General features: G+C 44.2%; 1 protein-coding gene across 1 annotated transcript in view; it reads right to left on the minus strand.

Moving 5' to 3' along the window:
• DNAH8 (dynein axonemal heavy chain 8) overlaps positions 1-24,035 on the minus strand; it is a 622,089-nt gene that overhangs the window by 323,615 nt on the left and 274,439 nt on the right. The window contains exons 36-37 of the mRNA XM_040430275.1: positions 937-1,074; positions 611-851 (exon numbers count right to left, since the gene is read on the minus strand). Of these exons, the coding sequence (XP_040286209.1) occupies positions 611-851; positions 937-1,074 (379 nt within the window). The remainder of the gene's footprint in view (positions 1-610; positions 852-936; positions 1,075-24,035) is intronic.

Below are 24,035 nucleotides of genomic sequence, written 5' to 3' on the forward strand. Positions count from 1 at the left end.
ATGAGTGAAGAAAAAATAAAATAAAAAAGTAGCAGGATGACCTGCACAAAAGGGGCAGGTCAGGTCTGCCTCCTACGGACACTAGAACAAGACTGATCTGTCTAGTGCCTGTGGAGAGGGTATAGCCCAACGGGGAGGAGCCAACACTTTTAATGTCTAGTGTCGCCTCCTAGTAGTAGTTGGACATATACCAATGGTGCTGTGTCCCCCAATGCCATGCACGAGAAATCCTTGTGCTTGCAGCCCCCAAAAAACCATGTAGATGAATAGAACTGATTTCCAGTGGCAGAAATTTCTCCAACAAAATCTGCCACCTATGAGGGCACCCAAATACAGTAGTTAAAATCAATTAAAAGTGCTATATGTCTAGGTGTAGCCCTAGCCTTAAAGGGGTTGTCCAGGACTAAATATTGATGGTCTATCTGCAGGACAGGCCACCAATATCTGATCGGCAGAGGTCTGACACCACCGACAATAAGCTGTTCTGCAGTAGCATGGACCACTACACAGCTCCGTCTGTTGTGTAGTGCTGCTGCTCCTGTGGATATGACATCAACATCCCTGAATCAAAATATAATTCTACCATTTTTTTAACAGAAAAAAAACTTACTTCAATCTCATCTTTATGTTGTAGAACTGAGGCTTCCATGATGTTACTCCAGCAAAATGAATCATACTGAACATCAAGCTTGCATCCTATAAGATCTGCAATACGGCCCCAGTGCCGCTTCTTCAGAGTTTTATTTCTCATCATGTCTAACAAAAGACAAAATTCACTGAAGTCATCTATTCTTTTCTTGAGATCCAGGAAAGCTTGCCAGTGTTTCAAGTCCTTTGGAAGTTTATTACATCTTTAAAAAAAAGCGATAAAACATTCAGACATAACCCTTTAGGATGTTGGATTTACTGATCTATAGAAGTGTTTAAGCAGTATACTTTTCCTGAAAATCCTGCAGCTCTGCACTAATCCACTCAACGTTTATATCTGTCCACAGCGTCTCATAGTATCTGCTTATGCTGCTAGTCACGGCATCGTATAATCCATACAGATTCTGTAACAGCCCGAGCTCCTTCCTATGTAAGATAAAAATTATCTGAAAAATAAATAAATTACCTTCTCATTGAAACCCCATTTTAGGCTCTGTTCACACTGGCTTTTGGGATCTATTCCGGCAGGGATCTATTGCCTTTGATCGCTGGAAAAGTCTGTAATATTCGCACCAATAAAAAAAAAATAATAACTGAAAGCTAATAGAAACCTTAGCAATCTGTCACAACCATCATGGCTCCTGTAATAACAGAGGCCATGATGGCAGATTGAACAATGACTTTCAGCTAGGACTCCTGCACACATCCGTATCTTTTTTTGCAGTCTGTTGCAAATCCGTACAAATCCCGGATCCCGGCCGAGTGCTTGCCACAATGTTTTTTTGTTTTGTTTTTCTCCTGCTGAAATGTCCTAGGCTTGTCCACAAAATGGAGAAGAATAGGACATGTTCTATTTTTGGTAGAGCCATGGAACGGACTTAAAGATGCGGACAGCACATGGGTGTGCTGTCCGTATCAATTGCGGCCCCGTTGAGATGAGTGGGTCTGGATCCGATCTGATGTGGACTAAAACTACAGCCGTGTGTATGAGCCCTTATATAGAATCAGTCTCCATAAAGCTTGGCTATGCAAATTAGCAGTCCAGCTATCCCTCCAGACTCCCTCTTCCATGTTCAGTTCGGCCAAGCACACGTGTGTTCTGAATGGGGAGATGGGAATAAGTCGCTACCAGACACTTCTAATGACAAATATCTTCCTTTAGAGAAACAGAATCAGGCATGGTGAAAACAAACTGCCTGTTCCTTCTCTACCCGGACATCTGTTTGTTTTGCAGGAATCTTGCGTTGTTTCTCATGTTGTTTTTAACAGCATTTTTTAAATGAAAGATTATAACAAATGAACACTATTAATATGAAACAAACAAAAAAAAAACTACAAAAATAATATGAAAGATGCCTGAAATTTATAGTTCATGCAGATCTAAAGTATCACACTTAGAGCTCATGCACACGGCCATTGCTCGGCCGTTCCTCAATTTGCACTCCCCAAAGCATGGGCAACATTCATGTGGATTCCACAGATGGATCCAGAGCCATTCAACTTCAATGGGTCCGCACAAAAAATAGAACATGTTCTATTTTTTTGCAGGGCGGAGACATGGAGAGAAACCCCACAGAAGCATTCTGTACCGTTTCCATGGGGTTCCGTGCCTCCATTCTGCACCTTCCGGATTTAAATCACTGAAGAGAAAATACCTTCTAAAACATAACTTTTCCTAAATATACATTAATATACTCTCACATTAAAAAGTTTCACCAAACTAATAAATCAAAAATAAGATGTCTAATATGATACAGATAGACACCCACTCAAAGGTGAGATGAGGAGTGCATTCAGGTTAAGCCTCTCAATTGCCACAAATGTGGCCACTCACGGTTTCGTAGATCACGGTACAGGGGGCTAGTGCCGTCACATCCTTCATTAGTTAGATATCAAGTTGCTCCAGCATGGATTCTCCTGTTGCATTGATGGTGTCATTCATAGATGGATATACAGTACAGACCAAAAGTTTGGACACACCTTCTCATTCAAAGACTTTTCTTTATTTTCATGACTATGAAGGCATCAAAACTATGAATTAACACATGTGGAATTATATACATAACAAACAAGTGTGAAACAACTGAAAATATGTCATATTCTAGGTTCTTCAAAGTAGCCACCTTTTGCTTTGATTACTGCTTTGCACACTCTTGGCATTCTCTTGATGAGCTTCAAGAGGTAGTCCCCTGAAATGGTTTTCACTTCACAGGTGTGCCCTGTCAGGTTTAATTAGGCTACTTTCACACTAGCGTTCAGAGCGGATCTTGCCATAATACAAATTCTAACAGTCTAATGAAACATGAAGCAGCGTTCAGGGGTCCGCTCGCTGAGCGGAGCGGAGGCTGAACGCCGCCAGACGGATGCATTCTCAGTGGATCCGCGTCCACTCATAATGCATTAGGGCTTCAAACGGAGCTCACGAGCGAACACCCGAACGCTAGTGTGAAAGTAGCCTTAGTTGGATTTCTTGCCTTATAAATGGGGTCGGGACCATCAGTGGCGTTGAGGAGAAGTCAGGTGGATACACAGCTGATAGTCCTACTGAATAGACTGTTAGAATTTGTATTATGGCAAGAAAAAAGCAGCTAAGTAAAGAAAAACGAGTGGCCATCATTACTTTAAGAAATGAGGGTCAGTCAGTCAGCCGAAAGATTGGGAAAACTTTGAAAGTAAGGGCTATTTGACCATGAAGGAGAGTGATGGGGTGCTGTGCCAGATGACCTGGCCTCCACAGTCACCGGACCTGAACCCAATCGAGATGGTTTGGGGTGAGCTGGACCGCAGAGTGAAGGCAAAAGGGCCAACAAGTGCTAAGCATCTCTGGGAACTCCTTCAAGACTGTTGGAAGACCATTTCAGGTGACTACCTCTTGAAGCTCATCAAGAGAATGCCAAGAGTGTGCAAAGTAGTAATCAAAGCAAAAGGTGGCTACTTTGAAGAACCTAGAATATGACATATTTTCAGTTGTTTCACACTTGTTTGTTATGTATATAATTCCACATGTGTTAATTCATAGTTTTGATGCCTTCATAGTCATGAAAATAAAGAAAACTCTTTGAATGAGAAGGTGTGTCCAAACTTTTGGTCTGTACTGTATATACACTTTTAGGCAGTGGGATACTGTCCCTATATGTCTACCTTATCCCTGCCTAAAAGCAGGAGCTAAGAATCCCTACCTAATACAAGGTTTCCCAAACGGTGGATGCCTATAAATAATCAAAAGTCCCGACGAGTTTCCCCCATTTCATGGTATATCAGGTTCATCAGGGGACTCCAAAATGCACGATGGCCAGGAAGATAAACGCCAGTGTATAGTCTCACCTACAGCAATTAGTGTGGGGCAGATAATACACTTAAATAGTCCGTCTCATGTCGCGCCATAATTGGCGTGTATAAACCCTGTGCGATCTCTGCGCCAGCTAGTATGGGAAAATGCCCTCAGTTCAAGAGATCTAGCTTTCCATTGCGCATGTCCGCAGCCTCGCATTTTCACCACCATCTTAAAGGAAGAGGTTCTACCCCTGACATTAGGTACAATATATACGTACATACCCTGCATGTTGTATTCGGTAACCCATCTCTGAAATCCCCATCACTCTCATTGGGCGATAGCACCATCATATGGGCATAAAGCATAGGGAAAGTATCACATACACATAAATATCTCCGAAGTGGGCAAGAGCATGAGCAATACTATACTTATGTGTCACAGCCGTTACCTCTGGCTGTGACCTTCTGTCTTTGTTCTCGCTGCAGTTCTGTTCCTGTGTGTTGTTTGTGGTTCTTTATGGGTTAACTCCCCTGTGTGCCTATTAGGAGTTATTGAAGGGGCAAGTACACAGGAACACAACTCCCATACTTTTGCAATTAGCAAAGTCTCGGATTCGGTATGTTCTCCCTGTACTAACACTGCAGAAGATCTTCGTGGGATGCACAAATAGGCACGCTATGCATCCCCCACATCTGTACTTCACAAGAGGCCTCCTCTCAAGCCATGTGCACAGTTTTTGGGGAGATTGATAGTGGCTAAGAACAAATCTCTCTCTCAGTGATCTCCCTCTCCTATATGTGATAGCTGGATTTATGGGGGCATCTCTAATATCTTGGTCCATCCGTAGAAGGTCCCAGTATTTAGATAAAATCTGACGTACACTTACACTTTGGTCATCATATGTTCCTATAATACGGATGATGTTCTTCTCTGCTTCAGTCCTTCCCTCTCTAGACATCTGAGAGCTCAACAGGTCCATCCTGTCCCTTTTATTGGCATATTTATAGGCTCTACTGAGCACCTGCTGTGGATATCCTCTCCTTGTGAATCTGGATTGTAAGTCCATGGCCTGATGTTGGAAGACCTCATTGTTTGAACAATTTCTACGTATACGTAGATATTGTCCTTTTGGTATGCCACATCTCTGGCTCAAAGGGTGGTGGCTGTCCCATCTTAAAAGATTATTGATGGCAGAAGGTTTTCTGTATGTCTTTGCTTGTAAGGTGCCCCCCCCCCCCCCCCATAAGGTAATGGCAAGATCCAAGAATGCCATGTGTCTTTGGTCTATTTCATAGGTGAAATGCATGCCGATGTTGTTGGCATTTATTTAATTGATGAACTTGTCACGCCCTGCCCTGTGGGTGTTCTGAGGAGATCTGTCAGAATTGCTGCACGTGACCTGATCTGACAGTTTCTTTTGTTGTGGGTTTGAACATTATCCCACCTCCCATCAGGAGGGTTATAGTTCTCCCTTGTTTGAGTTCTGGAAGTTTTGGTGGATCGTCTGCTCCAACTCATCTATAGATAAGTCCTTTTCCCCTTTACCTTCTGTGTCTATTTTTACTAGGCCCCTAGAGTGATCCTAGCTCCTTCAGTTGTGGAAGGAGCTGATTGTCTCTTTCCCTCTTCCCTACAGCTGAGGGTTTGGTTCAGTGTGTTACAGCTTTAGGTACGTGGGCATGTGCATATCTAGAGTCCAGCAAGAAACTATGTTGATATAACAAAGAATACGGGTAAAAGGTAGAAATGAACACGTCCAGCAGCAATACCCTAGTACATGATGCAATGTCTAAATTTATTGAGAAAACTATACCTAAATAGTCATAATCGGGTGGGCCACAGCCGGGTCCAGCTTACTGGGTGAATGGTAGGGACGGTGACCCTGCCACTACTGCCCTAAACTGGTCCTATGCCCAGGGACGTCCCCTGGTGGTGGGGACTCCCTGTCCTCGTACCTAGCCTCAAACTCCTGTCTGGCCCTGTTAGAGGGGACAGGTAGAGTGACGCTGGCACCTAAAGTGGCCACCCGATAAGTGACTAGCACAAAAACAAAAATAGAGACACAATGGTGTCCACTATATACATCCCTCGTGACCGAAAGCCAGGAGGTATAGGGTCCACCTAGGGGTTAAAAATACGCAAACAGAACATACGCACAAACAACAAACCAATAAGATGCTATAATAATATGTTATAGATACAGAAACGACCCCGACGCGTTTCACCCACAAAGTGGGATCATCAGGGGGTAATACGAGGTAGATATATGGAGATAGCGAAATACATAGACGCAAAGTAGATCTGAGGAGCCCATCAATTAGATACGTGGGCCCCGTACTGCATATAGGAAGCCCACTGGATATACAGTAGGCCCCGTGGAAAGGCGTAATTAGTAAATACGTTGGGAAGATTCAATAAATACACCAGACCCAAAAATAGTGTAAATGAAAATCAAATAAGGACTGAATACATACAGTCACTGAAGATGGGGTAGGCAATCAGGTAAGTTCAATACATACAAGGTACTCGTCTCTGGAGTCACAGAAGCGCAACCTCATGAATTATGCATAAGCACACGGGAGCAACATCAGAGATATTGTCCACAGGCCACATTCGGTATAACTGATATGTATTTCTGGTATCAGATCAACATGCAGGGTGTGGCTCCTAGGGTGCAGGGCTGCCAACCCAACCGAAACATGATGCCGTCTCAGATAAAGAAAGGGGGTAATGGCAAGATCCAAGAATGCCATGTGTCTTTGGTCTATTTCATAGGTGAAATGCATGCCGATGTTGTTGGCATTTATTTAATTGATGAACTTGTCACGCCCTGCCCTGTGGGTGTTCTGAGGAGATCTGTCAGAATTGCTGCACGTGACCTGATCTGACAGTTTATTTTGTTGTGGGTTTGAACATTATCCCACCTCCCATCAGGAGGGTTATAGTTCTCCCTTGTTTGAGTTCTGGAAGTTTTGGTGGATCGTCTGCTCCAACTCATCTATAGATAAGTCCTTTTCCCCTTTACCTTCTGTGTCTATTTTTACTAGGCCCCTAGAGTGATGCTAGCTCCTTCAGTTGTGGAAGGAGCTGATTGTCTCTTTCCCTCTTCCCTACAGCTGAGGGTTTGGTCCAGTGTGTTACAGCTTTAGGTACGTGGGCATGTGCATATCTACCATCGAGATATGCACATGGGCATAGCAGCGTAGGGAAAGTCTCTTAGGGATTCCTAGGAGGTGACCCCTTTGTTCCCTAGCTTTTGGGGCCTAGTCAATTGTTTTGTTTGCTTTGCGGTGTTCTGTTTCCTTCCCTTATCTTACCTTCCGTGACATTATAACCCGCCCTACCGTCATTTTTTGCAAAATGGAGACTATTGATGCTTTGGTTGATCGCATGCAGGGATTGTCTTTGGAGGTATCTGACCTCCACAATTCAGTTGTACGGTGTCAGGAAACCAGGTCTGACTGGAACCTAAGGTCGCTCTCCCTGATAGGTTTTCCGGTTCAGGGAGTCCTGTAAATTGTATTTTCGTCTGCGTCAGATTTCATCTGGAGACGAAAACCTGAGAGTAGGGATTATTATTTCTCTGCTAAAAGGTGACGCTCAGTCCTGGGCTTTTTCTCTGCCGACCGGTTTTCAGTCCCTCTGGTCGGTGGGACTAGGCCTGATTTATGACGACCCTGACCGGGTCTCCATGGCTAAATCTAAGTTGTGCAGCTTGTGCCAGGGAGAACGCACTGCTGAGTCGTATTGTGCTGAATTTAAAAGATGGGCTACTGACTCGGAGTGGAATGATCCTGCACTCCGTAGTCAGTTCTGTCAGGGGCTATCTGAGAGATTAAAAGATGCCCTTGCATTTCATGAAAAACCTGATTCTTTGGAGGCGGCCATGTCTTTGGCCGTACGGATTGATAGACATCTTAGGGAGAGATGCAAGGTTCCCTTCGGGCAGGGGGTGCTGTCTGGTGGGGAATCAGTCCCTCCTGTCCGTCGGGGTACTTTGACACCTGAATTAGGGGCTGGAGAGGAGCCTATGCAATTGGGTCAGGTTACTTCTTGCTCTGGTAATAGGAATTTTAGGAAGCTAAATAGACTGTGTTACTTCTGTGGTAAAGAAGGTCATTTCGTTAATGTGTGCCCTTTTATTAAACCTCGAAGTGGTAATGAAAAACTAATAGGGGGATCCCTTAAAAAAAAACTAAAAAAAAAAACTCCCTTACTCTTGGTAGTGTGAATGGGAGGCATATTCGTATCCTACCTGCAGTACCCGATTCCTCCTGCCAGCTATGGTGGCGCTAGATTCTGGAAATTTTGAGTTAAAGGTATTTATTGACAGTGGTGCAGGGGTTAATCTTATTGATTTTCAATTTGTTCAGAGTCATGGTTTTAAAACTACCGCATTAAGTAAAGAGATACCTGTGTTTTCTATAGATTCCGCCCCCCTCTCGCAAAGATGTCTAACTCATATTATTCAGGATATTCATTTGAGGGTGGGTGATTCTCATGTTGAGTTCATTTCTTGTTTTGTTATGAAAGGTTTGCCTGCTCCGATGGTTCTGGGTTTACCATGGTTGATAAAACATAACCCTACCATTGACTGGCAAACAAGACAAATCAGGAATTGGAGTGAATTTTGTATGGACAACTGTCTTAGTGCCTCTATTTCGGGGGTGGCCACTAGGGTGTTGCCTCAGTTTCTTTCCGATTTTTCGGACGTATTCTCGGTGTGTGGAGCTCAGGAGTTAGCCTCTCACCGGGAGTATGATTGTCCGGTCATCCTTATCCACGGAGCAAAATTGCAAAAATCTTGGTTATATAATCTTTCTCAACCCGAAAGAGTAGCTATGCGTGAGTATATTGCCGAGAGTTTGGCAAAGGGACATATTAGACCTTCTAAGTCTCCTATGGCCACTGGTTTCTATTTCGTAAAGAAGGACGGATCCCTTAGACCGTGCCTAGATTTCCGGGAACTGAATCTCATTACAGCCCGTGATCCTTATCCCCTTCCCTTGATTCCGGATCTTTTTGATCAGATTGTTGGTGCTAAGGTGTTTTCTTGGATTTAAGAGGAGCTTATAATCTGATAATAATCAGGGAAGGAGATGGGTGGAAAATGGCCTTCAATACCCCCGAGGGTCACTTCGAGAACCTAGTCATGCCCTTTGGTTTAACTAATGCTCAAGCAGTCTTTCAGCGCTTTATCAATTACATTTTTCATCATTTGGTAGGGAGGTTCGTTGTTATTTACCTCGTTGACATATAAATTAACTCTCCCGATATGAAGACTCATCAGGATCATTTGAGACAAGTGTTATTGATCCTTCGGGAGAATAGATTGTATGCCAAGTTGGAAAAATGTGTGTTTGCTGTTCAGGAGCTGCCGTTTTTGGGGTACTTGCTTTCTGCCTCCGGTTTTCGTATCGATCCCGAAAAGGTCCGTGCGGTACTGGAATGGAAACTGATGCGGTTTTTAGGATTTACTAATTACTACAGAAAATTCATCCTCAATTATTCCACCATTGTCAAACCTTTGACAGATATGACTAGGAAGAGCGCTGACTTCTCTGTCTAGTCGGATGAGGCATTACAGGCTTTTTCTGCTATTAAGAAATGTTTTGCTTTTGCGCCCATTCTGATCCAACCTGATGTGTCTCAACCTTTCATTGTGGAGGTTGATGCGTCAGAAGTGGGAGTCGACACAGTCTTGTCGCAGGGTCGCTCTACTGGCAAATGGCGCCAGTGTGCTTTTTTCTCCAAGAAACTTTCGGCCGCCGAGAGAAATTATGATATTGGGAATAGAGAGTTGTTGGCCATCAAATTGGCCTTTGAAGAGTAGCGCCATTGGCTAAAAGGGGCTACCCATCCGATTACGGTATTTACTGACTATAAAAATCTGGCATACCTGCAATCTGCAAAGCGTTTAAATCCTAGGCAGGCTAGATGGTCATTGTTTTTTACCAGGTTCAATTTTGTGGTCACCTACCGCCCTGGGATTAAAAACATCAAAGCGGATGCGTTGTCACATAGCTTTCCGGGGGGGGGGGAGATTCGGAGGATCCCGCTCTGATTTTGGCTGATGGGGTGGTGGTTTCCGCTCTTTACCCTGAGCTGCAGACCGAAGTGTGGGGGGCTCAAGAGGAAGCACCTGATTCTTGTCCTCCAGGCAAGTTGTTTGTTGTGCCTTCTGAACTGCGATACAAGGTTTTCAAGGAACATCATGATACTGTCCTTGTGGGACATCCTGGAAGTAGATCCACTGTGGATCTTATTTCCCGGAGATTCTGGTTGCCAGGGTTGCGTAAAAGTGTTGAGAGTTATGTAGCAGCCTGTGAGACCTGTGCACGCGCGAAGGTGGCTCACACAAACTGTGATTTTGGTGGTTGTGGACCGCTTCAGCAAGATGACTCACTTTGTACCATTATCAGATTTGTCCAATGCGAAAAAACTCTCGCTCAGGTTTTTATTGACAACATTGTGAAATTACATGGCATTCCCTCTGATGTGGTGTCTGATAGGGGGACGCAATTTGTTTCCAGGTTTTGGAGGGCATTTTGTTGTCGTCTGGGTATTCAGTTGTCTTTCTCTTCGGCTTTTCATCCTCAGTCAAATGGTCAAACTGTGCGCACTAACCAAAACCTGGAGACCTATTTGAGGTGCTTTGTGAAACAGGATGAGTGGTCCTCATTCTTGTCTGTAGCTGAGTTTGCCTTGAACAACCGGAGGCAGGAGTCAACTGATAAGTCACCATTTTTTGGCGCATATGGTTTTCACCCTCAGCTTGGTACTTTTTCTGATACCGAATCTTCTGGGATACCGGAAGAGGAGAGGTTCTCTTCCTCTTTGTCATCTATCTGGCGGAAGATTAAAGTTAATTTGAAAAAAGTGGGTGAAAGATATAAACAGATGACTGACAAGAGACGTATGACTGGTCCGGACCTGTGTGTGGGTGATTTGGTGTGGTTGTCCACTAAAAACATTAAGCTGAAAGTACCCTCTTGGAAATTGGGTCCAAGATTTATTGGCCCTTACAAAATCTTGGCCATTGTCAATCCAGTGGCGTTTCGTCTGGAACTTCCGCAGGCCTGGAAGATCCATAATGTGTTTCACAGGTCCTTGTTGAAGAAATATGTGGAACCTGCGGAACCATCTCCTTTGCCTCCTCCTCCTGTTTTGGTTGATGGTCATCTGGAGTTTCAGATCTCTAGAATTCTCACCTCACGGGTTCTTCGGGGTTCCCTTCAGTACCTGGTGCATTGGAGGGGATACGCTCCCAAGGAAAGAATGTGGGTTTCAGCTACTGATGTTACGATGTTAACGCTAGCCGCCTTGTTAATGCCTTTCACAGGGCACACCCGGATAAAGTTGGGCCTGGGTGTCCGGAGGTCACCCGTAGAAAGGGGGGGGGTACTGTGTCACGCCCTGCCCTGTGGGTGTTCTGAAGAGATCTGTCAGAATTGCTGCACGTGACTCGATCTGACAGTTTGTTTTGTCGTGGGTTTGAACAGAATCCCACCTCCCATAAGGTGTGGTTCGTTTGGTTATTGATGAGGCTATTTATTTCTCCCTCCCCCTATAGCCTTTGCGGGTTATAGTTCTTCCTTGTTTGAGCTCTGGAAGTTTTGCTGGATCGTCTGCTCCAACTCATGTATAGATAAGTCCTTTTCCCTTTTGTGTCTGTTTTTACTAGGCCCCTAAAGTGACGCTAGCTCCTTCACTTGTGGAAGGAGCTGGTTGTCTTTTTCCCTCTTCCCTACAGCTAAGGGTTTGGTCCAGTGTGTTACAGCTTTAGGTACGTGGGCATGTGCATATCTACCATTGTAGGGAAAGTCTCTTAGGGATTGCTAGGAGGTGACCCCTTTGTTCCCTAGCTTTTGGGGTCTAGTCAGTTGTTTTGTTTGCTTTGCGGTGTTCTGTTTCCTTCCCTTATCTTACCTTCCGTGACAGAACTCCAGAAAAGTGGTTCTGGGGACGTTCCACAGTATGAAGTTATCATCTATGAAACGGCCCCAGAACATGACACTAGAGGTCCAGACACTACCTTCTATAAATATCATAGTGTCCTCCCACCAGCCCAGGAAAATTTGCGTAGCTAGGCGCACAGGCACTACCCATCGCTGTGCCCCTGGGCTGGTGGTAAAATCTGGAATTGAACAGGAAATAATTATGCCGCAGGACAAAATCAAGCAATTGTAATACAAGGTCATTTTGTGATGAGTATTGGATACCCCATGTTTTTAAAAAATGCTGCACAGCTCTTTTTCCTTTGTCATGGGGATTATTACTATACAATGCCTCAACGTCAATCGAGGCCAACAAGGCTCCTACTTCCAACATCAGGCCATCTAATTTCACAAGCAGGTCCGTTGTGTCTCTGATGTATGAGGGAAGAGCAGTGATGAAATTCATGTAGATACCCACGTTCTGCGTTACAGAGTCAACACCAGATACTATGGGGCGACCCTTTAAGGGCACAAGGCCCTTGTGGATCTTTGGTAATGAGTAGAACGTGGGTATCCTGGGTTTCTCAAACCGTGAGTGGCCACATTTGTGGCAATTGAGAGGCTTAACCTGAATGCACTCCTCCCCTCATCTTTGAGTGGTTGTCTATCTGTATCATATTAGACATCTTATTTTTGATTTATTAGTTTTGTGAAACTTTTTAATGTGGGAATATTTTAATGTATATTTAGGAAAAGTTATGTTTTAGAGGGTATTTTCTCTTCAGTGATTTGTTTGACTTCACTTACCCTAAAGATAGAATGCAGGTTTCACTTGAATGGGTCTGCATCAGTGATGCGGTGAGCACACGATCGGTGCCCGCATATTGTGGACCAGCTGTTTGCGGGCCGCAATACAGGCACGGCTGGGCAACGGCCACGTGCATGTGCCCTTAATGACAGAGTTGGGAATGGAATTTTTTGCCCAATTTTAGTTTTTCCACGTACGATTCATCGACTGGCAGAAAGTATTTACCAGGTTTTATACTCTCATATTAAATTGAGAGAACAAGCGACTTGTTTCACATATTGTATTCCATGGACTGTCACATTAAAGAATCAGGCAAAACAATGCAGTGATTGTACTATAAAACTGCTGTACCTCCATTTGCCTCCAAATTCAGAGATACATAGAATTATTTGATGCAGAGTAAATGTCACGATTATGGTCATGGTCGTGACTCTTAGAGCCGCATGCAGTTGCCAGCGGCCAGGTTTGGTTGTTTACCGCAGGTGAGGGCTGTTAGTTTGTAGCCTCACGTGTGGTTGCCGCTGGCAACATGATGTTGTTGGCATTGTAGCAGCCTGAGCTTGTTGCTAGGCGGATCGCTGTCAATGCATGCAGTTGCCTCTGGCAACGTGTGTTTGTATGTGTGCACTTTTTCCATTTGGTGTGCACGGGGTTAAGTTGTGTGTGTTAGGAGTGGTGGGTGTGACCTCAGGCCTCCTTATAAGTTGGTGTGGTGGAGCCTGAAGGTTAGTTTGAGTTTGCTTGTTGTCAGTCTGTGTTGGAGCTCTGCTCCCTGGCTGAATGTGTCATGCTGTGTGAGCCACCCTTAGTTGTCATTTTTATTATTTGTGTCTGTTTCCTGTACCCTTCCTCTTTAGTTTTGTTGTACGTCTAGAGTGGTGTGCCATGTCTGGTATTTGTGGTGTTGTTACCAGCATGGCTGCTTGACGTGTCACTTTTGATGTGTGTATACCAATAGACCTGACAGAACAACAGACGTGCAGGTCGGGGGACACCTGGGAAATAGTGACCATAAAGTAATAACCTTCCAATTATCATTCAAAAGAGCGTTTCTACAGGGAGGAACAAAAATACCAGACTTCAAAAAAGCTAAATTTTGCCAACTAAGAGAGGCCATAGGCCTAACAAAATGGGACAAAGTCCTCACAAATAAAAATACAGCCACAAAATGGGATATCTTTAAAAGCATCCTAAAATCTCATTGTGAGAGGTACATACCGTATGGGAATAAAAGGTTAAGGAACAAAAAGAAACCAATGTGGATAAACAGAACTGTAAAGAAAGCAATAAATGACAAAAAGAAAGCATATAAAACACTAAAACAGGAGGGTAGCGAGGAAGCACTGAAAAACTATAAGGAAAAAAATAGAACATGTAAAAAACTAATAAAAGCGGCCAAACTAGAGACTGAGAGATTAATTGCCAAAGAGAGTAAAACTAACCTTAAAATGTTCTTCAATTATATAAATGTTAAAAAGTATAAATCTGAAGGTGTCGGCCCTTTAAAGAGTGATGAGTGGGGAGTCGCAGAAAGCAAAGCTGTTAAATATTTTTTTCTCCAATGTATTCACTGAGGAAAATAAACTGTCAGATGAAATGCTGAATGTTGAAATAAATTCCCCATTGAAAGTGCCCTGTCTGACCCAGGAAGAAGTACAACAGCGACTTAAAAAGATTAAAATAGACAAATCGCCAGGACCGGATGGCATACACCCCCGTATCCTAAGGGAATTAAGTAATGTCATAGCCAGACCCTTATTTCTGATATTTGCAGACTCTATACTGACAGGGAATGTCCCACAGGATTGGCGCATGGCAAATGTGGTGCCAATATTCAAAAAGGGTCCAAAAAAAGAGCCTGGAAACTATAGGCCGGTAAGTTTAACATCTGTTGGGGGTAAACTGTTTGAAGGTTTTCTGAGAGATGCTATGTTAGAGCATCTTAACGGAAATAAGCAAATAACGCCATATCAGCATGGCTTCGTGAGGGATCGGTCATGTCAAACTAATTTAATCAGTTTCTATGAGGAGGTAAGTTCTAGACTTGACAGCGGCGAATCAATGGATGTCGTATATCTGGACTTCTCCAAAGCATTTGACACTGTACCACATAAAAGGTTAGTATATAAAATGAGAATGCTCGGACTGGGAGAAAACGTCTGTAAGTCGGTAAGTAACTGGCTCAATGATAGAAAACAGAGGGTGGTTATTAACGGTGCACACTCAGATTGGGTCACTGTCACTAGTGGAGTACCTCAGGGGTCAGTATTGGGCTCTATTCTCTTCAATATATTTATTAATGATCTTGTAGAAGGCTTGCATAGTAAAGTATCAATTTTCGCAGATGACACTAAACTGTGTAAAGTAATTAACACTGAAGAGGACAGTATACTGTATATATACTACAGAGGACAGTATACTGTATATATACTACAGAGGACAGTATACTGTATATATACTACAGAGGACAGTATACTGTATATATACTACAGAGGGCAGTATACTGTGCATATACTACAGAGGACAGTATACTGTATATATACTACAGAGGACAGTATACTGTGTATATACTACAGAGGACAGTATACTGTATATACACTACAGAGGACAGTATACTGTATATATACTACAGAGGACAGTATACTGTATATATACTACAGAGGACAGTATACTACTACAGAGGGATCTAAATAGATTGGAGGCTTGGGCAGATAAGTGGCAGATGAGGTTTAACACTGACAAATGTAAAGTTATGCACATGGGAAAGAATAATGCAAGTCACCCGTACATACTAAATGGTAAAACACTCGGTAACACTGACATGGAAAAGGATCTAGGAATTTTAATAAACAGCAAACTAAGCAGTAAAAACCAGTGTCAGGCAGCTGCTGCCAAAGCCAATAAGATAATGGGTTGCATCAAAAGGGGGATAGATGCCCGTGATGAGAACATATTCCTACTACTTTACAAATCACTAGTCAGACCACACATGGAGTACTGTGTACAGTTCTGGGCTCCTGTGAACAAGGCAGACATAGCAGAGCTGGAGAGGGTCCAGAGGAGGGCAACTAAAGTAATAACTGGAATGGGGCAACTACAGTACCCTGAAAGATTATCAAAATTAGGGTTATTCTCGTTAGAAAAAAGACGACTGAGGAGAGATCTAATTACTATGTATAAATATATCAGGGGTCAGTACAGAGATCGCTTCCATCATCTATTTATCCCCAGGACTGTGACGAGGGGACATCCTCTGCGTTTGGAGGAAAGAAGGTTTGTCGCAGGACAAAATCAAGCAATTGTAATACAAGGTCATTTTGTGATGAGTATTGGATACCCCATGTTTTTAAAAAATGCTGCACAGCTCTTTTTCCTTTGTCATGGGGATTATTACTATACAATGCCTCAACGTCAATCGAGGCCAACAAGGCTCCTACTTCCAACATCAGGCCATCTAATTTCACAAGCAGGTCCGTTGTGTCTCTGATGTATGAGGGAAGAGCAGTGATGAAATTCATGTAGATACCCACGTTCTGCGTTACAGAGTCAACACCAGATACTATGGGGCGACCCTTTAAGGGCACAAGGCCCTTGTGGATCTTTGGTAATGAGTAGAACGTGGGTATCCTGGGTTTCTCAAACCGTGAGTGGCCACATTTGTGGCAATTGAGAGGCTTAACCTGAATGCACTCCTCCCCTCATCTTTGAGTGGTTGTGCCTGAAGGTTAGTTTGAGTTTGCTTGTTGTCAGTCTGTGTTGGAGCTCTGCTCCCTGGCTGAATGTGTCATGCTGTGTGAGCCACCCTTAGTTGTCATTTTTATTATTTGTGTCTGTTTCCTGTACCCTTCCTCTTTAGTTTTGTTGTACGTCTAGAGTGGTGTGCCATGTCTGGTATTTGTGGTGTTGTTACCAGCATGGCTGCTTGACGTGTCACTTTTGATGTGTGTATACCAATAGACCTGACAGAACAACAGACGTGCAGGTCGGGGGACACCTGGGAAATAGTGACCATAAAGTAATAACCTTCCAATTATCATTCAAAAGAGCGTTTCTACAGGGAGGAACAAAAATACCAGACTTCAAAAAAGCTAAATTTTGCCAACTAAGAGAGGCCATAGGCCTAACAAAATGGGACAAAGTCCTCACAAATAAAAATACAGCCACAAAATGGGATATCTTTAAAAGCATCCTAAAATCTCATTGTGAGAGGTACATACCGTATGGGAATAAAAGGTTAAGGAACAAAAAGAAACCAATGTGGATAAACAGAACTGTAAAGAAAGCAATAAATTACAAAAAGAAAGCATATAAAACACTAAAACAGGAGGGTAGCGAGGAAGCACTGAAAAACTATAAGGAAAAAAATAGAACATGTAAAAAACTAATAAAAGCGGCCAAACTAGAGACTGAGAGATTAATTGCCAAAGAGAGTAAAACTAACCTTAAAATGTTCTTCAATTATATAAATGTTAAAAAGTATAAATCTGAAGGTGTCGGCCCTTTAAAGAGTGATGAGTGGGGAGTCGCAGAAAGCAAAGCTGTTAAATATTTTTTTCTCCAATGTATTCACTGAGGAAAATAAACTGTCAGATGAAATGCTGAATGTTGAAATAAATTCCCCATTGAAAGTGCCCTGTCTGACCCAGGAAGAAGTACAACAGCGACTTAAAAAGATTAAAATAGACAAATCGCCAGGACCGGATGGCATACACCCCCGTATCCTAAGGGAATTAAGTAATGTCATAGCCAGACCCTTATTTCTGATATTTGCAGACTCTATACTGACAGGGAATGTCCCACAGGATTGGCGCATGGCAAATGTGGTGCCAATATTCAAAAAGGGTCCAAAAAAAGAGCCTGGAAACTATAGGCCGGTAAGTTTAACATCTGTTGGGGGTAAACTGTTTGAAGGTTTTCTGAGAGATGCTATGTTAGAGCATCTTAACGGAAATAAGCAAATAACGCCTGTTGAAGGAAGTGTTATATTTAAATATATATGTATATATGCCCTGACATATATACATGTATATTGGCCCTTGACTGTGGGCCCGTCCAGGTGGGACCAGGGGATATACATGGAAATGTATGTAGGCCTCCTTGACAGGCATACATCTCTATGTATATATATATATATATATATATATATATGTATGGATGGGCTTATTGTCACGTGTGGGTGTATGCATATTTGTGGATGTGCCCCAAACATCCATGATTGTGCATATACTTATAATATAACTGTATATATGTATATATATGTGTATGGATGTGCCCCAAGCATCCATACACATATAGTATAGGAACCAGACGTGCTGCCCCCCCCCTCATGCATCCCTGCAGGGGATGAGAAGGTCTCCAGATGGCTGGACAATTATGTCCAGCCTCTGGTGACCTCAAAAGGCATGGGATCAATAGAGATCCGATGCCTTTTGGTATTTAACTATCCCCAACCGTTGGGGATAGTTAACATAACAGAGAGAGGAACAAACGTCCCTCCCTCTGTTATCTGCACACCTCCGGCGCGATAATTATCGCACCGCATGGTATGCAGATGCGCTACAGGCGGAGGATCAAAGGAACCCTCCGCCTGGAAGCGCGCTCCGGGATGCGCGGGCCGGCGCGGTGACGTCATATCACCGCGCCGGCCCACTTAAATAGTCAGGCGGCGCTACGCTGAGGCACTTCTGTACGGAGCCCCAGCCGAAGAGGATCATCCCTGGACAAACGAGCCCCCCTGGACAACGAGCATTATACCGCTAAGTATCCACAACCCTACCCTATACCACCAACGATCCCCGGCTATATTCCCTGTATTTAACCCTACCCTATACCACCAACGATATATACTCCCCTGTTATATATATATATACTCCCCTGCTATAAGTATACATATTCCCCCCCTGCTACCCTAAATATATATATCCCCCCTGTTCTTGGGATATCTATATACTCCCCTGCTACCCCCTATTTCCCTCCACACAATCCTGTTAACCCTTACCACATACCCCCCCCCCTGGAAACACCCCTTATCCCTTTGGTTACCCTTACCTTCTCCAGCCCTAAGTACCCCCCTCTTCTATTCCCTGTGTTCCCCTAGAACATCCCTCCTTGCCCGTAATAACCTCTGGTCATTCCCCGTAGGGATAGTATATTGTCAGGATTGGGTGGGTTGCTGGTAAAGTGTATGTATGTGTATTAGTGCAATTGTAGTTAGATATTGGGGAGGACTTGGGGCTGCGTTAGTGTAGTCAGAACCGTATTAGTGTGTTGTAATAGTGTGTGTATTCATATTGCTGTGGGCCGCTGTAACTATATAAGTCTATACCCTTGATATAGAAATATATAGTTACAAATCTTTATATTCCATATATATATGTAAGTTGCCTCAGCAATAGTTATAGTGTATTGTTGTACTGTATTATCTGTGTATTACATGTGTTATGTTCCGTAAGAATTAATAAATACGGTGTTATTTATACCCTTTGTGTAGCGTGTACTTGGTAGCGAGTTAGTAAGGCGCATGCAGCTAGTTTAGTGAGTAGCGTAGGGCAATCAGTAGCGATTTGTTGTTAAGTAAGGCATAAATAGGCGGAGCTATCATAAGACGACTCACGCCTATTTATGAATATTAACTATTGAAATTTACATAAATAGCAATAGCTAATAGCCCCTGTAACATTGGCGAGCCAGGCCCACTGCTAAGAATTTGTTTTCTGTGTTTGGTTTTGGCGAAAAGAATCGCTTACGCTGTGAACTAGTCAGGCGGGAGGGACGCGGTCAGTGGATTCTGAGCGTCCATTGCCTGATAGTTCGTATAGGTAAAGCGGTTTGTTCAATCAGAACCAGACACAGAGCAATCTCTACAGCAGAGAATCTAAAATCTTTTCTGATTTTTCTGTATTAATATTTTCTGATTCCCTTACACGCCCACTGGAGAGAAGTCATCACCTACACCACTGAAGAGAGAACCGTCGTCATTGAAGTCGAACATAAGTCGTCTGGCTGGTCGGGAGAAGGCGTTCCGAATATTGAAGGACCTCCTCCACGCAGCAACACAGCACAACAAACGACACCAATGAAGATGGCCTCTCGTCAAAAAGTAAGTATGAACTTCGCCACACTGCAACACCTCAGCAAACATAGCACATACAACCCCATCATTCCCACCACCTACAAATCCACTGAGCTGCTATGGTCCACTTTATTGGACCAGGCATACGCTCATGACAAACTCTGCATTAATCGCAGCATGTTTAAAAAAACCAAAAAACGGCTCCAAATGTTAGCCAAATTGGTTCACACCTTTGAGGATATCATTTGGAAGCCGGAACATCTGGTAACACTTAACAGCACGGCAAAGGCAGAGGAAGTTTCCAACACTGCAAACTTCCACTGCAATTGTTGTGTTGAGAACATTAAACAGTTACACACATTACAAACACAACTACAAGAGAAATCCCAGTGTACGGTCGAGAGGGGCAGGGAAATTTGCGTGTTAGAGTCTAGACTCTCGGACAAGGAGAGTTTCTACTCTGACATGGATAAGGAACTGCTCAGACTGTACACTGAGATAAACCAGTTCAGGAACAATACGGTATCTATGGATAACATGATTGTTCAACTTCGAGAGGACCTGGCTGCAAAAACGCAAACCATTGCGGATTTGCAGCAGGTCATCTCGAATCTGTCACGGCCTGGTGCTAACAGTATGGTGCCCACGAAACAGGTTTGTGTTTCGGAAACGGCACAGGGGGAGATAGCGGCGACAGCGCCAAGATCTTCCACGGATCAAACATCCGATACAGTAGACACTAGGGGACAGGTGGAACGGACGCTACAATTCACCCACACACCCAGGGAGAATAGTAGCAACCGATCCCAGGAACAGGGCAACGATTGGAGAGAGGAAAGTGGTTGGCCATTTACCACTTCCAATCCGCCAACGCGTCCGGAAAGACAGGAAGATTTTTATCCTAACCATTCCAGTATGGAAAGGATAAACTTCCTGTTACGGATCTGCAAGGAGATCCCAAAATACGATCCCAGTGTAGATCCGTTTACTTCATGTGATATCTTCGAGGGTCACTGTAACAAGTATTCAGTGGCTCACGAATATCGCATGGAGTTATTCAAGTTATGGTTACCTACACACCTAAACCAAAGGTATGAGGTAACGGGGAGGACGCAACCCATGAATGGACAGTTTTATGACAAGGAGGAACGTCTCTCCATACTCATGAGACTGGCAACGGGCCATTGGGACGTCACTCCGGATATCCTGTCCAAGTTCAAACCCACTATACATGACGAACCTCTGTCTATGTGTAGTCGGTTTGAAGCAATGTACAGAAGGGTTACGAAAGATCACGGTATTGGAATTCCACAGGGTATGATACGTATGTTTGTGGAAAAATTTCCATACCTTGACACTGCAATCCGGTTGAGTGCAGCTAGGGAGCCATCCCTCACGGATGCTGCTATGATTATTGAGCAGTGCAGACAGGATACACTGCTCAATAAGAAATCCGTCAAAGTGACGGAGCGTGCGCCTGTACACGATACATCTCAAGATGAACGGGTACAGCACACAAAAGGGAACTCGGCTATTCGCCCCACAGCCCCGCCATTGGAAAGGATGGGAGGCATTCGATGCTTCCTATGTTTACAATACGGGCACATAAAGAGGAATTGTCCACAATGGTCACGTAACAACCGGACAAATCCTGAGAGAACAGGCAATAATAACGGTTTCAAGATGAAACCTAATTATGCCAAACCAGTGGGGGAATATCTGGGACATTCACAGGTCCAGACACCAAAACGTGTGGCTGTTGTGAATGACCCAGCGCGTTCGGTAATGAGTGTGGAATCCCTGGAATCCACACGAAGGGTTCATAGCAAGAACCCACAAGTGGCAGTATGTACCTCACAGGTACCTACTGGGAGTCTGGTAGAAATTGATTGAAGATCAGGGATCCCTAAAGATCTGGCGCCAGTATGTCCCATCATACTGGATTCTTCAGGGAGACCCCACATAAAGGCCAAAATCAAAAATCAGGACGCCGAAATCATGCTTGACACTGGTGCGGAAATTTCCATTACCAATGTCAAACATGATTTACATCCCAACAGCCCTCAGTGTGTGGTGATCGGATTTGATCACCAACAAGGGGGGGTGAGGGCCCACAGAATAGAAGAAGTAATTGTCCAGATTACCAGTCACACGACCCTTAGGATCCCCATGTGGTATTACCCCGGTTCTGACAACATTATTGGAACCGACGTAATGACACAAAATGGGTGGATCTTAGATCTGGCAAATAGTATTGTATGGAAGGGTCCCAGACAATCCAAGGTGTTTGTCATCCAACGCCAGTTTCTGGGACCACCATTGCCAACAATAGATGACTCTACTGAAGTACTTGAACACAAATGGCCTGAGATCTCACATAATCCAGACCTTGAGGCTATTGTGTATGAGTACCCCGATCTGTGGGCCCAGGGAAAAAACGATTGTGGCAGACTGATTGGTGTTCAGGTGGACATACAGGGTCCCGACCCTCCACCTCAACGCCAATACCGCTTTCCGCCAGAAGCCACCCATTCAATTTTGGACACCGTCCAAGAATTAAAAACTAGGGGGGTGGTCATAGAGGGCAATTCTAAATGCAACAATGCCCTCTGGCCAGTAAAGAAAAAGGACACCAATGCATGGAGGCTCACCATAGACCTCCGGGTCCTCAACAAATACACCCCAATGTCCGCTCCAGTGGTGGCACAGACTCCTGACATCATGGCCAGAATAAGCGGCAAAAGTCGCATATTCTCAACCATAGATGTTGCCAATGGGTTCTTCTCAATTGAACTCACTGAAAACTGTAGGTACAAATTTGCCTTTACAGTAGGGGACAAACAGTACATGTTCGGTGTACTCCCCCAGGGGTTCCACAGTAGTCCCACGTATTTCCACCAGGCATTGGCGGCCGTTCTGAGTGTATTCTCACGGCCGGAATGCCTTCTGCAATACGTGGATGACCTGCTCTTACACACAGAAACCATAGAAGAACACTTGGTTCTGTTAAAAGAACTATTGGGACTCCTGGCCAAGTCAGGACTCAAGCTGAGTCCCCACAAGGCAAATTTGGCCAGAACAGAGGTAACTTTCCTTGGAGTCCAAATTTCTTTTGGAGCCAAAGGAATCGTGGCAGCCAGAGTGGAAGCCATGGTAAAGTTACCTAGACCAGGCACTCTACAAGATTTGAGAAAATTCCTGGGAGTTGCTAATTTTATGAGGGAGTTCATAGAGGATTTTGCTGCCAAAGCAAAACCCCTCTATGAACTCCTCAGAGGAGAAGACCCCTCAATCAAAGGTTGGTCTGATGCACAGGAAGGGGCCTTTTCTACTTTGAAAAGGGACCTCTCCTCTGCCCCTGTATTGGCCACTCCCCATCCTGAAGGGGAAATAGCCATACAGGCGCATGCAGGGACGGAGTCTATCTCAGCGGTCCTCCTACAGCAGATAGGGTATGACACTAGACCGCTGGGATACTTCTCCAGGTTACTTTCGCCTGTTGAACGAGGGTTCGATGAGTGTGCCAAACAACTGGCAGCCATACACTATGCCGTCAAAACCACTGAGCATATTGTAGGCTTCAGGCCCCTCACTTTACAGACTCCACACTCTCCATTGGCCCTCTTGCTCCGTGATACACTCCCTGGAGTCTCCCAACAGAGATTCGGGAGGTGGATTATGGATCTCAGTGGCCGGAGTCTGCAGGTGAACCACAAAGCCAAGTATGTTCTGTCCCAGTTATTGAACCTAACTGGCACCGAACATGACTGTGGCCAACCAGCGCATATCAACGCGCCACAAATTTTCAGGACCGATAAACATCCAGAAGACAGAGTCATCTTTGTGGATGGCTCTCGATTTTTCATGGATGGGACCTATGTCACAGGTTTTGCTGTGCTGGATGAGACCACAGGTACCCAGAATCTGGTCAAGTTACCAGGTCACATGTCGGCACAGCGGGCGGAACTGGAGGCGGTCAAGGAAGCCTTGCTTCTTCAACCCCCAGGGAAACGAACTATATATAGCGACAGTTCATATGTAGTTCGTTCTCTCACCCTGCACCTGGACACATGGAAAAGACGAGGATTTGTGGATAGCCAAAACAAACCTCTGGCTCATTTGTCGGTCCTGAAAGAACTTTGGGAATGGGGCATGGCACACACGGCGGAAGCTGCCATCATAAAAATCCCTGCGCATCAGAAAGGGGATGAGCCTTTGACGTTGGGTAACAACAAGGCGGATGAATTGGCCAAACTAGCGGCAGTGTCTGGGATCCTTCAGGAAACAGACACTGAG

The sequence above is a fragment of the Bufo bufo genome, chromosome 4 (genome assembly GCF_905171765.1).
Source record: "Bufo bufo chromosome 4, aBufBuf1.1, whole genome shotgun sequence".
Lineage (NCBI taxonomy): Eukaryota > Metazoa > Chordata > Amphibia > Anura > Bufonidae > Bufo > Bufo bufo.